General features: G+C 45.2%; 1 protein-coding gene across 5 annotated transcripts in view; it reads right to left on the bottom strand.

Annotated features, from left to right (window-relative positions):
* Positions 1–17,209, bottom strand: part of VPS13B (vacuolar protein sorting 13 homolog B) — a 790,826-nt gene that overhangs the window by 351,804 nt on the left and 421,813 nt on the right. For all 5 annotated transcript variants that reach the window (XM_083186988.1, XM_083186990.1, XM_083186987.1 and 2 more), the window contains exon 24: positions 10,545–10,765. In XM_083186988.1, coding sequence (XP_083043114.1) covers positions 10,545–10,765 — 221 coding nt within the window. The remainder of the gene's footprint in view (positions 1–10,544; positions 10,766–17,209) is intronic.

Below are 17,209 nucleotides of genomic sequence, written 5' to 3'. Positions count from 1 at the left end.
CAGGGGACCAGTGAGCGTGTGTTATGAAATAAAACTGATATTATATAGAAATACAATGCATTCCCTCAGTAATACTGCCAATAGAAAACTGGGGGCTTTTCATTTGGTTTCACATCCTATATGGTATGCACACACGTTTTCCAAAGGACAGTTATGGTATCAATTACCTGTAGTGCCTGGGACTGAGGGTTTTCTCTGTAATGTGCAAACTGAGCGTGCGCCTTCTCGGGGCAGCAGTGAGCGTGCGCCTTCTCAGGGGAGCAGTGAGCATGTGCCTTCTCAGGGCAGCAGTGAGCGTGCGCCTTCTTAGGGGAGCAGTGAGCGTGCGCCTTCTCAGGGGAGCAGTGAGTGTGTGCCTTCTAAGGGGGAGCAGTGAGTGTGTGCCTTCTAAGGGGGAGCAGTGAGTGTGTGCCTTCTAAGGGGGAGCAGTGAGTGTGTGCCTTCTAAGGGGGAGCAGTGAGCGTGTGGCTTCTAAGGGGGAGCAGTGAGCGTGTGCCTTCTAAGGGGCAGCAGTGAGCGTGCACCTTCTAAGGGGAGCAGTGAGCGTGTGCCTTCTCAGGGGACTAGTGAGCGTGTGGCTTCTCAGGGGACCAGTGAGCATGTGTTATGAAATAAAACTGATATTATATAGAAATACAATGAATTCCTACACAGTGCATTCCCTCAGTAATACTGCCAATAGAAAACTGGGGGCTTTTCATTTGGTTTCACATCCTAGATGGTATGCACACACGTTTTCCAAAGGACAGTTATGGTATCAATTACCTGTAGTGCCTGGGACTGAGGGTTTTCTCTGTAATGTGCAAACGGAGTAAAACACAGCAAATTTCATTGAAAAATGAACCCTTTCTTTTCCAAGAATACCCGTTTTTCCCCTTCTCGATAAACTGTTATATCGGCAGTACGGATGGTGTAATGGTTAGCATTACTGCCTCACAGAACTGAGGTCATGGTTTCAATTTCCACCATGGCTCTAACTGTGCGGAGTTTGTATATTCTCCCCGTCCCTGCGTGGGTTTCCTCCAGGTACTCCGGTTTCCTCCCACAATCCAAAAATATACTGGTAGGCTAATTGGATCCTAACAAATTAACCCTAGAATGTCTGTGTGTGCGTGAGGAGGTAAGGAGACAGCAGCCAGCGCCAGTAGCGGTGCAACGCATCCTGCATGCGAATGGGACCGGTGCACAAGTCTCCACGTTGTGACTGCATATGTGCAAACTTCTGGTTTCTATAGAATGCAGCTGATAAAACGCATTGGGTTGCATGATAAGGCAGGGAGTGGCTTCCTACAGGAAGCCAGCTAGCTACTTATCGCAGCCGGTATTGGTAGTCCTGGAGGGAGGGAAGACATTCCAATGGGAAAGCCTTGTGAGTCTGTGATTGACAGTTAGGACTTCCAATAGGAATTCATGCAGTCTGACGTCTGGCTTCACGGAAAGTGAGCTGGGTGGCAGACCTTACGGGGGGGGGGGGGGGGGGGGGGGTTTCCACACACATAGGGATGGCCATCATTGCTTTGTCATTGATGGTTGCCATCGATGGCAAAAGTGCAACTGGCCATCGATAGTGTAGTTCTATTTAATGGATGACCATTGATGTTTTTACATATCAATGGTCATCTGTTTTCTTTGATTGATTGGTCTGTGGGCAAATCAAAATATGAGGGTGGGGCTTCCCGGGTGTCAGGGGCAGAGCTATGCTCCATGTCCGTGCACCTTTGGGAAAAATCAAAACCGAAACTATTCGTTTAAGCTTGACATCAAAGGTGGGAAACCATCTGGGTTTTCCCCATCGATGGCAAAACTATTTGACAATCGGTCATAACCCATCGATGGCTTCACACAGTGATGGTGAGTGTAATATATGTATGTGTGTGTGTGTATGTGTGACCCTATCTTCCACCTGGGAGACAGCAGCAGTGGAACTACAAATACACATACGTATGGCACATACGTAGGGAAATTGCATTGCATGCGATGCGATCGCATTCGTGCAATGCGATTTTCCCATGTAATTTATTCAGTGCTCTCTGTCTTTGAACGGTGCAATGAGATCGCATTGCATCGGATCGCACCGCACTTAAGATCGCATGCGATTTATAGGGTGCGATGCCATTTAATGTACTATATACTGGTATGACATACAATGTGATTTACGTCCCCCATCCCGAAGCGTGGCGAGCGGCGGCAGAACGCATCCTTCTGAAATTTTCATACCCCCACTATCCACGTCGGCGTGGAGTTGATTTTATATAGTGAGGCGAGCGCAGCGAGCCACCAAGCCCAAAGCGTGGCGAGCGCACGCAGAATACATGTAACGTAATGCGCGTCCGCTCGCCACGCTTCGGGCTCGGTGGCTCGCTACACTATTTAAAACCAACTCCACACCGACATGGATAGTGGGGGTATGAAAAGGTCGGGAGGACGTGTTCCACCGCCGCTCGCCACGCTTCGGGGGTGGAGTGGATAGTGGGGGGGGGGGTGCCTAAATCCCACTGTATGTCATGCAAGTGTATACTAAATTAAATGGCATCACACCCTAGAAAATCACATGCGATTTTCTATGTGGTGCGACTCGATTTTCTTACGCAGAATAACCGGTACTTGTTTCCTAGCACGGCGCCCATCGCATCGCATACCATAAGGCATACCATGGTATGCGATGCGATGTTAGCCGATATTACATTGTATAAGCCCCCTAATGGGTGTTTTCAATGTTAAAAGCACCCCCACGCCACCCGTACTATGAACCCGAAGCGTGGCGAGCGCAGCGAGCCCGTGAGGGCCGGCGGTACGCGTTCTCCGACCTTTTCGGACCTCGCGGGGGGTATTTTGACTATAGAGCTTTCACACCTTACCTAGAACCGGATTGACATACGCGTAAGGTGCCCATACACGTTACAATTATTGTATACAATATTGTATACAATATCGCATCTCATCGCATATCGGTTTTGCGATGAGATCAGATGAGATGTGCAGCACATACTTTTTGTACTAGATCTCATCTCATCTGATCTCATCGCAAAACCGATATGCGATGAGATGCGATATTGTATACAATATTGTATACAATAATTGTAACGTGTATGGGCACCTTTACAAATCGGCAAAATACTGTGTTATAGATGCGGTGTGAAAGGGGTATATATATATAGGTCATGTGACTGCAGAGGGGAGAAAAGGAGGATTTCGCTGGGAGGAAGGATCCAAATGTTTCCATGGGAAGACTGCTGCAGATAACCACGGGGCCTGTCACACGTGGCACAGTATTGTTCTGTGTCTTTAGAACAAAGTAATGTGGGATTAACGTACTGCTGTAGGATGGGCTGCAATATATTTCAACCTTAAGGTCCAGCAATAATAGATTTCGGTGTTATTTTTACAACACGTATTACTGTAAGGTGAAAATGTTAAAAAAGACAAATTTATCAAGATCCTAAACCAGGACAATGAAAAGGATCTTAGGAAATCAAATATTCATTAAAACAGTGCAACCTTTCATACCAATCCTTGTAAAACAATGAAACAGTAAAATGTTTTGTGATGCAGTACTGGGAAATTGGTTTCGGATGCACACAAAGTAAGATCAGAAGTGCAGCGACTCCCAAGGACTGCTGTTCTGTTATTATGTACTGGTGCCGCCAGCTCCCTCACATACATTGCTTGTACAGGGCTACATACATTACCACAAGGAGCCAAAGCAATTAACTTAATTCCCAAATTAGTGTGAGGTCTCTCTTGTTCTCTGCTTGGCAGCACTTCTGACACTTGCTGGTGCAGATTTAATTGCTATTAATTTGCAGCAAGTAAACCAGCTCCACTCCGCGCAATGCTGGAAGATCTGTCAGTCTAGCCGGATAAAAAACACTGCGTAAGTTATTATTTATCTGAGGAGGAGAGAGAGGAGTATTATTCAATAATCAAAATCCTTGGCAGCGGTGTAATTAAAACAAGCCACATAATGCTATATTCACTATCAATGTGCAGACAATGCTAGTAATATAGAAAAACAGAGTTAAATGGCGGGTAATGAAAGTAATATTTTTTGCTTTTATGAGGAGAGTTCTCTTTATGAGATCTATGTATTTGTTCCCATACAAAAACACTATACTTTGCGCAGCTTCAATTTATCATTTATCCCACCGGTCAATTGCTAATGGAAGCTACTGCGAACGCACATTCACTAACGGTGACGCACACTTTTGCCGCAGCTTTACCAATGGGAAATGACTGGCAACACCACATGACAATGGCAACTTATGTGTAGTTTGCATGTTCTTTCTATGCTTACATACAGTCTAATGCCGGGCAGCGTGGACGTGCACCCCCGCTCTCAAGTTCTGGCCACATCCAGGAATTCAATGCACCTGCTCCCGACTCTGCTCTGCAGCACTGCCCGCTCCAGGCCGCACCGCCGAGTATGTCGCTCTGCCGCACCGACCGGTATGTAAATGTGCGGGCGGTGGCATTTTTCTATAGGGAGGCCAATCCCGAAATCACGGGATTCAGCATTACTCAATCCCAAATCCTGGGATTGAAAAAATACCCGGATTTGGCCTCCCTAGTGTTAATGTTTTGGGTAGTTTCGCTTTAGCTATAGATCTATTGTGAACTACTGTATGTAAGTTTAGTCCTGATTAAAAATTTCCCTTTTTGATTGTGAAAAAGAACCGCTTCACTGGAGTTCGGGTTTGCATGACGGCAAGCAGTTATATGCAGTATCACATATTTACTATTACTGTGTGTGTCAATACTTACAATAATTGTGACAACTCCGTAGAAGAAGGCCCACCCTAGGGCCGAAACGCGTTGGTGGAATCTAGCACCACTAACCACAAAGCAGCAATTCGGAACACAAGGGCAGCAACCAGTGCATCAGTCCTCCCCAGCAAGCGGCACTGACAGACCACCCAAGGAGGAGGGGCACAAGGTTCCTCCGAACCCGCCACTGACCAAAGCCCAAAGTCTGGCGGCACCCAGAACCTCCCCCCCCCCCCCCAGGCACCCAGAACCTGCCTTATAGTGATCACACAGTCCTCAAACACAAGCTGAGGCTGCCAGCTCCCACGAAGTTACCACCAACGTCCTCTCAAAAACTAAACCCCAATCCCCATCCCAACACCCCCTATCCTGCACACAAGTCCAATTGTGCACCACCCCGATTGTGCATCATATCCCATTATTTGATTATACCATTGAACGCATACCGCACTGCCATTAATGGTATATGACGTTTTTGTATAATATTTCTCATTAACAATTGCCGCATTACGTAATATTGTGATCATTATTCGTACTGCATTATTGTGATGTGTTATGACCCTGATGTTCATACTAATTATATGAAAAGCTATTTGATGACAGGTCAAATTGTCTAAGATTAACGTCGACATTCTCATGCAAACATGATTAATGATATCATTATGACTGTCAACAAATCAAACGCAAAATTTGCTATTAAGCTTATTTTAAAACGCCACATAAAATGTCTACACATGTAGCACTGACAAAACTGTAGTATGAGGCCATCTCTCCATATCTGTGCAGTACACATAGGACCACACTTGCCTACCGGGGACCACACTTGCCTTCCCCCCCCCTGGAAGATGCGGGAGGCTGGCGACTTTTAGGGTACTTCACCGCAGCCCTAGAAGGGTAGGTTACACTCACACATCCTGTTGGCTTCCTAGTGAAGCTGACAGGAGGATGATAAAATACACAAAGGGGCAACGGGGGCAGGGCTAAAAAGATGGGACTGCCTACATGAGCCCCGCCCCCTACCCACGGGAATATTCCAATCTTAGGGGCAGGGCCTAATGTCATGACAGGCAGCAGACAAATGGGGCCTACACGCAAAGCGATATACAGGCATTTTCTGAGCGATTTCACTTAATTTAACTATATTGCTCAGAAAATGCCCCCACATTGCTCCGTGTGAAGGGGCCATAGCTATATGGATGCGCGGTTCCATGCATTGCTATCATGCCGCGATTAATAACCTGCACGCTGGTTATTATTCGTTGGGGGCAAGTGTTCTCACCGGAGAACTCTGCCTATGACAGATCACTCAGCACACATGACTGTGCAGCGCTGTGTGCTGAGCGATCTGAGCAATCTAGCATTGCTCATCTACACACATAGCTACGTGTGTAGGCCCCAAAAGCCTCTGCCCCCAGCTCATGCAATGCAGGGAGGCTACAACACTGTTGTATAAACCCATCCCTCTGTATCAGGGCACTACATGTAGGATGCACATCCCCAGACAAAGCCTCTGCTCGCAGATCATACATCACAGGGAGGCTATAACACTGGGGTATGAGCCCAACTGGTGCCGGATGACCTCCTGAAAGTTGGGATTCCTAAGGTCAGTAGACCGACGTCAGAATGCCGACTGTTAAAAGCCCCAACAGTCAGGATCCTGACTTACAGGGGCTATTCTTCCTTGAGGGGTCCATGACCCCCATAAAGGGAGAAAAGAACCTTCGGCGAGCTTATTCATTCTTCTATACTACGCACAGTTAAGCCAATAAAATGCTGATGTCAGAGCGCCATTAATAACTGTCAGGAGACATAGTCTCTTCCCAGCTAAGTTTAGCTGTTTTGTACAGAGTTCTAGTCCTATCATATTTACAAATATTTTATGATCTTAAATGCTGAATTTCATTACACCTCAGGGGACACATTATAGGAAACATCTTCCCTATAAATGAGACACACAATAGGCTGAGTGTTGCACAGATCACACAGGTGCAGCGGACAGAGATATAATAATGAGACACTCAATACCTCTGTGTTGTGAGATCCCAGCGCTCATATTCAGAACACGGCTTTCACAGAACGTGACAGGGACGGTCTTCAACTATATTCCACATGATAACAGTGTAGCGCACAAGAAACAATAGAATATATCCCGGTCTATGGAGGCTTGCACCTGAATCTGGGCACACAATGCTTTCCCAGACGGAACGGTGCAGCCTGCAGCTAAAGTTACATTGTAAGCCCCATACACACGAGACGATATATCGTTCACAACACGAATTGTAACAATCTAGGTAATGATAGATCATTTAAATCATCAAGTGTGTACGAACAATATGGTTAATGATGCGCGGTCCTGCAGATCATTAGGGTATGGATCATTGGATAGACATGAACTAGGTCGACAGGCATGAAGGTCGAACATGACCAAAGGTTGATATGCAGGAAGATCGACATGGGTTAGGTCGACAGGGTCATTAGGTAGACACAAGCATTAGTGATCAGGGCAGCCGAGAAGGGGGGGGGTTAAACACTTAACATGAAACCAGTTTTCCAATGCCAGAAATGTAGAAAAATGTGTTCCAACTGTGTTGGATATTGTCTATTGCGAGGTGACAGTCATTTTGGACAAGTGCTATAACGGTCTCTATTTTGGGTGATGTACCTGGGCTTTAACTCTGGGTCTGACTGTACAACCTTCAACAAACTCCATATACAGCCATGACATGGCGAAGAACCATTTCTGTTCCCATGCTATGAATGAATGAATGCTGAATGAATGAATGAAGGAGGCTATACATGTGTTTCTCCAATGACAGCACAACAAAAGGCCTCACCAGCAAACCACAAACATCAAACTGATGCAATTTTTTGAAAACAAGCAAACTCAGGTCACATTCTCTGTGTCCCCCGAGCACCTTTCTAATCCACTTTTCTATGATGCATTCCAGGCGCTCCTAACGGCTTTCCGCCTTCCAATCAGAACTTCATGTAGCGTGAAAGAGCAGGAGGGTGTGAACCCGTGTGGTGGAATTTTTATTGTAGTTTAGCACGTGTGTCCACAAGTCTGCACTGCCATACGTCACAGTCCACACCGCAGGGTACATCTGCAACTTATTTCACCCCATCAGGCAGGAGATGCCCCTGCTGGAGCTCCACTAACAGACACATCAAAGCAAACAGGCCCCTGCACCCTGTCGAACTGCCTCCGCAACATACTAAAAGGGTTAATGACTATGATGATATCATTACTTTATTAAGATGCAGAAATATTTGTAAAGAAACTAACAAAAAAAAAAGTTAGCTCTTCCCCCCCACCTTAACTGTTATTGCTCTGCAGAAATCCAATCTGACATGGCACAAAATAATAGCTTCTCTACAATGACTTGACGAAGCGTTATGTATGTCTAGTGGTAACAGCTGAATCCAGAAGCAAGCAGTAAACGCAAAGCAATGTAACACAGCTGAGACAGCAAATTATCCCTTGCAGATCATGCGCTAATTCAGTGGGACTCTGCAGAGATACAATGAAAGATAAGCTGAAGGATACACTTGCTTGTTTTTCGCAAATGTGACACTTAACAGTCCTCTTGCCCAATCAGGAGCAGGGCCGGTGCAAGGCACCGGAGCGCCCCAGGCGAGTCGGGGTGGGGGCGCCCCGGTGCCCGGGGGGTGGTACCTGGTAACTGTATTATAAAACTGGCGGCGTCGGTGTCCCTGCAGTGCTGGAGCGGGCAGGGGTGTCCGTGCCGCGGGGGTACCTGCGGCGCGGTCACTGTGTATAAAGCTGCTGTCGGCGGCGGGGTCCTTGCAGTGAATAGAGAATAACTAGCGCTATGCGGCGGCGCGGGAAGCGCTTCTGATTTTGAAAACACTTGCCGCACGCTGATTGGCTGAATCTCAGCCAATCAGCGTGCGGCAAGTGTTTTCAAACCCAGAAGCGCTTCCCGCGCGGCCGCATAGCGCTAGTTATTCTCTATTCACTGCAGGGACCCCGCCGCCGACAGAAGCTTTATACACAGTGACAGCGCCGCAGGTACCCCCGCGGCACGGACACCCCTGCCCGCTCCAGCACCTGCCCGCTCCAGCACTGCAGGGACGCTGACACCGCCAGTGCGCTAACCCTCCATGCTGGGGGTGAGGGGCGAACTGCCGCCCTCCAGCTGATCAGGAGAGGTTTATTTGCATACTGTGACTAGCAAGTAGTTTGCAAAGTTCGCCATGGGTACATGTAAAACTATAAAGCAGAGGCGTAACTTAATGTTTGTTCCATTATTCATATAATTTTACATGATGTACGGAAAACCTTACCCTATACCAGGGGTTCTCAAACTATTTGCTCTGGGACCCCATCAAGCAATAAATATTATTACAGGACCCCAGCACGTTACCACAGAATGGCCGAAACATGTGTGGACAGTGAAGTGAAGTGACCATTATTGTGACAGGGAGGCAGTGGGTAATGAGGGGATGGAAAATGGGGTAGGGCGAAAGAAGAGGGAAGCAGAGGGTGTTTACTTAATGAGTTATCCCCTGTCCCCCCTCAACAAACACATTAGTCTGATGGCCAGCAACATGGAGTCGTGACCCCATGCTGAGGTGGTCGGGACCCACTTTGGGGTCAGGACCCACAGTTTGAGAATCGCTGCCCTATACTAATGAGCCCCAATACAATAAAATATTTGAGTCCTGTTGGAGTCCCCCACTGCTCAATAGGGAAATACTGTAAGTTATGAAAAAGCAATTCTATGGAGACTGTATCTCAAGCAAGACTTTATTTCAAGCAAGGCTGTACAGGTGACAATCTCACAATTACACATATTGGGGCCAGAGGCGGAACTACCATTGGTGCAGCAGGTGCATTGCACCGGGGCCCCTGACAACCAAGGGGCCCACTGCTGCATAAAACCATCAATGAGTTATGGTGAACCTGGGTTGGGGTGGAGGAGGGGGCCCAGATTATATATGTGCACCTGAGCCCACAACCCACAAGTTCCGCCACTGATTGGGGCAGATGTATTAAGTCTTAACAAGAGGTGATAAAGAGAGAGAAATGTCCAGCCAATCAGCTCCTTGCTGACTTTTTTCAAACACAGCCTGTAATATGGCAGTTAGGATGTGATTGGCTGGACGTTTATCTACAGATGAGTCTTCATACATCTTTACTACAGTGTGGCAGACTTTTTCCCATACAACTTCTGTTTGCACTCCATATACAGACTCACACACATGAGTCAAGCATCATATATCACATGACTGCAGTCTCCTCGTCCATCCTAGGCCACATTGTGTTGTGATTAAGACACACTGGGGGGAAATTAACTAAGATGGGAATAAGACTTCACATGTGATGTTAATATGGGCAACCAATCACAATCGACTTCTTATTTATTCAGCTAATTAATGCCAGGCATTTCGTACTGCATGGAATACTGAGGCCAGAGAGACCAGAGGCTCTAAACAAAGCAATGCACTGGGGCAACTACCCACCCATTAACAGGATTTTTTTGGTTCAACAAATCATAACATGCTCCTCGTACAGTCCAGACTTGTCTGGAGGATCCGAATTCAACAGGTTATACAAGCTAATGCCATCCTAAGCTTTCAGGAGCTTGAGAGATTGACCCAAACCATAGTCCCTATTGAGAATTATAATGACAACGATATTCTGAGTCAAGTATCTCATAAGCTTTTTCGTAACATTTCTGCATATTATCATATTACTACATACAGTACAGTAGCTTTCGGAACGTGTGCAAAGGAGAGAACACAGATTTACTAACCTGTGGATTTGAACATTTTATTTCAAGTGGCTCAAGGTCAACATGCAGACAGACGACAAATGAGTGACCGGCCTCCGGTCCAGCAGAGGGCAGTGTGTTAGATGTGACAGCCAACGTGGATGTGCAGCCCATGGGTTCTACAAGGTTCAGTATAACTTGATGCTCTAGCAGAGTGTAGACACTAAAGTGAACGAGGTTGATTGTCCATGGGAATGCAACACCTAATAGGAAGAGAAGAAAGAGTCAGCCAATGGTAGTCCACTTGGGGCTAGTGACCTTCTGTTTTTTTGGTGTCTAGGGCAACATTTTTGAAAATATATGCAATGTTATGAACAGAAATAAAACATGCATAACAGAGAAAACATATGGCTGACAAGGCAGAATGTGTAATGGAAGAATATGGTAATAATGCTTAAGTATAACAAGCAGATCTCTGCATGGTTCCCCTGTGCACCCAGTATTATCCTGGATACAGTATGTTCAGTTATCATCTGTTTATAACCAAAGAAAGGACAAAAGAAACACTTGTTAAAATACACAAAGTAACAATACCATTGGTTTATTTGATTTACGGCACTGTGGACCCTGGGTAGGATGCACAAGGGGGTGCAGTTAGAATCCCGGCAGTCAAAATCCCAACACTTTCTTCCTCTATTTATGTCCACGACACCCACAGAGGGAAAATAAATTAGTGTGCCGAGAGATCCACGTCCCCCCTTTTTGGGATTCCCATCCCAAACTTTCTGTATGAAACCACAGAAGCCGGAGTGACCAACTTACACCAAAGCAAGATTCCATACAGCTAAAGCAAGACTCCATGCGTCTTCAAGCAATGAGTCCACCAACTTTAAGCCAAACGCCACAACAATCAGAATTAATATCGGTACTTGCATCATCCTAAGAGATTTTTCACAAGCAGAATAATTATCCACACACACAGAACTTATGTACAAGCCCGTGGCCTTTACATGACACTCCCAGGGGACAGATCTCTGGCATGTTGCTGGTCAGTGGCACGCAATGGAGACTCATATGCGGAAGGAGTGGTCTACCTGTTCTGGAATGGTGGGACTGAGAATGATATACAGAACATTACACATGTGACAATGGCTTGTTACCTTATTTATTGAACCAACCTCATACATGTTTTCCTGTGTCCTATATTGTTATAGTGCTAGTGCATTTTAAATTGTTGGCTTAAACGAGTTGTTTTTTAATCCATTATAAGTAGGTGAATTGAGTGTGTGCCCCTAATCTAGCGTGCAGTTTCTCCTACTTGACCTTGATTTAGGTTTGCAAAAACATTGGATTTGGATGTTCTTCTTAATTTATGAGAGCATATGCTAATGTCATATTAATGGATGACTCCCATTTTGTTGAGGTTGGCTCTTATCCATCCCTGGTTCTCTTCTGTTCCGTCAGTGCGACATTTCATACCCAATTCGAATGGCACGCACAAGGGATGTTTTTTCTTGGTAAATGATTTCCCCTTTAAGAAAAACACCTCCGAGTTCGTCCGGCATCTCGCATGGACATTTGGCCAATTGTCTTAAAATACGAACGTGAATGTTTTAGTCCAGTTGAAGTCTGGGGCTGCCTCTTTCTTCATTCATACTTTAATGGGGCCAACACACGAGGAGACGTGAAGCTTTCTGAGATATGTTAGGCCGCTCAGCAAGACCGCTCAGCACACAACGAAGTGCCAGCGATGAGTGCTGAGCGTTCTGTTGGGGCCAGTGTTCTACGGTGAGAACACTGGGCCTGACCGGTGATTAACTAGATTTATTCTGTATGCTGGATATTAATTACCGGGCGATAGCGACGTGCTGGGCCGAGCATTGCTATTGCAATACCCCTACACACGGAGCGATGCAGGGGCATTCTTAGCGATCTACTGACCCCTTCATCGCTACGTGTGTAGGCCCCATAACTCAACTATCTCTGCTGTGCTTGTGATAGCAGATAACTCAATTACATTTAAGCAGCAGGGTTTCATATCAAGCCTGACTACCGTACCTAGTACAATGTTTTCAGGATATATGGAATTGTTTGAGTCCAGGTGATTGAAGAAAATGGGAAACACAAGGGTGCCTATTTCTTGGGGCTAGGACTTGGAGTCGAATATTAAAATAATTCAGTTATTGTATGATGCGCTCAGAGAAATTGAGATGATGTCTATATGTAAGGATTATATCAGCCAGTAACACAAATTGAACCTGACATCTCATATAAAACGCATTTACATATCAAATGTTTTCAGGGTGCATGTTTTAAATTCACAGGAGCCAGAACCACTAAAATTCAAGTTTTTAATATCAAACAGGGCCCATGTCACATCTCTCAGAACATTAGAAATGAGCCAAAAATGTCTGCTGGATATTAGGGTACTTAAATTGCTATTTCTGCGGAGGGGGGACGTTAATCTAGACCTTATTTCACAAGTGTTCATGTAAAAGTTCTCTAATACTTGACATTTTCGAATTCTTCTCATATGAGATAGGAATACATGTTCCTTATTCTTCCCTTAGGTATTCCTACCCTCCATCCTGTGTGTAGGCAAGGACAATAACTGCATCTCGCGGGTTGCCAAGTGTGCCCTCAGCTACTTCATCGTGGGCAGCTCTCTGCAGTGATGCACCATGCACCCAATTCTGCCCTTCTCACGCCCATCACTTCCTTTTAGAACAAATTTGAAAAGGCGGTGCAGCATCTTCTGTCTCCCCTGAGGGGGAACCTGAAGAGGTCCAAGTTTGATGGCCACCCTCCACTGCACAATGCGATGATCTGTGCCATGCGCAGGAGAGGATGACATAAAAAAAAACAACAACATGAATTGCATTATTAAACCCCCAGGTGCCCTTTTCCGGGGATATGGTAGGGTGGTGTACACTACTGGTAGTTTGGGAGGGATTCGGTGTGAAATCCTGACGGTCAAAATACAGAAAGCTATTGACAGATGGTCAAAATCCCGTCAAGGTCAAAATACCGACATATAGAATGTAGAGAGGTGAAAAAGTCAACATGACTTTCGGTCATGTGGATGGTAGGGCATGAAATACCGCCTGTCGGCACGTGTCGGGTCAAAAAACTGTGAAAAAACCCATGTCGACCGAAAGTAATGTTGACTTTTTCACCTGTCTGCAAGCTCTATCTTGCCTAAACCGATAAGATGGCCCTTAGTGTAACTAAAGGTATATATGCCCTGTAAAGCTGGTCTCCATCTAAGCTGATGTATAGAAATAACAACCTACTGTTAAAAAAGTTCTGTTGAAACTTGGGCTCTTATTCAGATCTGATCGCATTACAAATTTGTTCTTAAAATAGGCAGAACCATGTGCACAGCAGGTGGGGCAGATGTAACATGTATAAAGAGATTTGTGTGAGATATTTTGTTTCTGTGCAGGGTAAATATTGGTTGAAACCTAAATTGCAGTGTAAAAATAATGCAGCAAATTTTTACTGCGATCAGATCTGAATAAGGGCCCAGGACCACTGTGTGGACAAATGACCCTATCTGGGTGGTGGGTCTAAGATCCCTATAGTGTCCTTAGAGTATAGAACCCATCACATGCTGCCAGTAACCAGTCACCATGGATACATATACTGTACTGTAGGTACTGATTATAACGGGGTTCTGCTGTCCCGTAGGGTAGAATAAGCACAAAGTATATATAATAATGACATTTCCTCAAATGTTTATTCCAGCAAAGAAAAACAAAGTAATTACGGAATACGATTGCATGTTACATATTTAAAACAGAGAGGTCTCTAAGGCTTTGCCTAATGAAGATAGATGATTTTTCTTTCCCCTCTGACTAACACAGCAAGGCTACAGTGGGTATGATATTCTTCAGTGTCCTGAGAAAGTACATCCAGAAATAATATTTAGTGTTCATGTTCCTTCTCCTTCCATCTGTGCCGTGTTGCTTCCCCCCCCCCCCCCCCCCCCACAAAATCTAATTCTATTCGTACGTCAAACTCCAAATGCCGATCTTAATGAAAGAGAAAGCCTAGGACCACTTCAGTACAGAACTCAGGAACTCGAAATAACAAAATAAGGGGTTACCATGCTTCTAAAGACCACAGAGTGGTCTCTTTTACATTCGTTTTATCATATAAATAACAACTAAACAGATATATGTTGAAAAGGTGCAATAACATGCAAAGTTTCCGTCCTATTCCCCCACCTTGTAGGACATATCAGAGACACCTGCTTTATTCCTGACCCTCCCGTACCCAGTCTTTGGCAGGGCCAGATCAAGCCTTGGGAGGGGGGCGGGTCAAGGCACTTATGACAGAAGGGTCCGGGGCAGCTAATACAGTAGTTCATGAAACCTGATACCCCTGTGTCTGCTGCTGCACAAGAGGGAGTGCTAGTAAAGTCAGTGTGCTGCAGCCAGGTGGGCCCCTAACAGAGGGGGGCCTGGGGTACAGTATCCCCTGTGCCCCCCCCCCCTAACCTGGCTATGGTAATAGGTATAAGGTGATTTGATACAGGTCCAGGGTTTATGCTCCCCTTACACCTCAGGAGAGATGGAAAGCCTAAGGAAGTATCACCAGGCATTGGTAAGAGATACCGTAATGAGGGGATTGTATGTTTTTGTTATTATTAGCCTTCAATTGATAAGGCACCATAAAGTTCCATAGCGCCAAACAAAAAACAACATATGAGGACAAAACAAAAGAGTGACTTACAGTACAAGGTTAATGAACATCTCTGTGCCAATAGTCATAGCACTTAAATTAGCAACAGGGTGGAGGAAACCAAGGGGTAGGTGCCAATGGAGGGGAGTATGGAGTAGATGATATCAAAGTAAGGGAAGCGCAAACACACGAGAGCTTACATTCTAAAAGGGTGGGGCAGACAAATGGAGGACACATATGGGGTAGACAGTAAGCATGGGACAGAGGGTTAGGATGAGAAATGGCGGAGCTTGATGCAGAAGTGGGTCCTAAGAGCCTGTTAGAAGTTTTGACTGATGTATCTGCGCAGACAACAAATGGTGAGTTTCTGCATGCAGCACATGCAGCATTAGACGTATCTCTCTCCTACGAAGCATGAGCCCATCTGCCTTTCTGAGAGATTTGGAGGTGACAATGCATGCGCACTATACTGGCTTGTGCGAGTCACAGGGCTTATCTAAAGCACAAAGTATTTGGCTGATGCATGTGGCAATAATTGCAGTGACGGTTGGTGTAAAAGCATTGAGTAGACACAACCTCATGGTTCCTCGCATTAACGGAACAGAATCTCACATTACCATAAGGTAGTAGATCAATACTAGGGAAAAATGACCTCTGGCAGGCTGGCTCTCAAATTAGATATATCTGTATGTGCTATTTTCATGTAGACTTACAGTAGGCAATTATATTGCCCAGAGTAGGTGCTGTTATCATGCAGTGTATCAGAGAAGACATATATTTGCACCTATATGTAATTAAAAACTCTGAATTAGCTACTACCATGTAGTTTTTTTTATTGTTATTGCTAATGCCCCTTGGTGTGCTGGGGGAAAAACATGTTTTATGCGTCATTCTAGACTAGCACAACCAACTCTCTTTTCAGCACCGGAGGGGCATTACTAATTCCATTGAGCAGTTTGTTTTTGGAGGTGATGACATTTTATTCTGACCGTTATCCTCAAACAGGAAATATGTACAGGCGAGCATTCACCTGCCGCACAGAAGATTCTACGCGATGGAGTACAGAATGAGAACTCCAAATTAGCATAACAAAGGCTACGTGCTTCAACGGCAATAGGAATAGAACGGGCAGACACAGAACACTCTCTGACCAAATACAATTAGTGAGCAGAGCACAAATGTTTGCACAAAGAAGAATAGTTTCCAGCGATACAGTATTGTATAGTCTGTACCGAGATGAATTCCCCAAGTAGCTGGTAATTTCTCAGTAGAAAGCAGTGTCACCGGAATGGAACGCTACGGCCGGATAATGGTTTCTTGCTGTAATATGAAGAAGAAAAAAAAATACAATAGGAGGGGGGGCCTTTTTTTCATACTAAATACAGATCGCGGGGAAAGAGATGTTTATTATCAAAAGCAGGGAGCTGCCTCTGCCATAACTTTGCATCCAAATGACATGGTGTCTGTTCTACCAGATGGCTGGAAACAAAACACTGTGAAATGTTGGGTTAGGCTTCTATCGAGACAAACTCCCATTATAACTAATGTTCATATCATTAAGTAGCTGCGTCATGGCGCTGGCTTCGACTACAGCACGGGGCTCTGTTCATTTTAGGCATATTTGGGAAAAATCGTTTAGGTTCTGTTTTTAATGAAATGAGGAACAAATTGAATATTTCACGATTATTTATCAGTCGAGTAAAGTGCTCCAGGAATAATAAGCTCTCGCATCGGCATAACGATATAGGCTCGCTCGTTATGTAATACGGACAGGCATCTCCGTTCATTAGCATTGCACGTTGTATTATAAATACGATAATTCACTTCTATGTATACAGTACGAGTCTAGTCCCCAGCGCTTTACCATTTGGAGCAAATACAGTCATAAAACTAAACTGGGTATTAGCAGACAGGCAAACTGGTAAGAGGACCCCGTTTACGGGCTTACAATCTATAGGAACGCAGGATTTGGGTAAATGAGGTTAAATCCCACAGACGGCATATTGGCTAAACCGCATGGG

The sequence above is a fragment of the Crinia signifera genome, chromosome 5 (assembly GCF_055691185.1).
Source record: "Crinia signifera chromosome 5, ASM5569118v1, whole genome shotgun sequence".
Lineage (NCBI taxonomy): Eukaryota > Metazoa > Chordata > Amphibia > Anura > Myobatrachidae > Crinia > Crinia signifera.
Note: the sequence above shows the minus strand (reverse complement) of the source record. Positions and strands in the feature narration are given on the sequence as shown.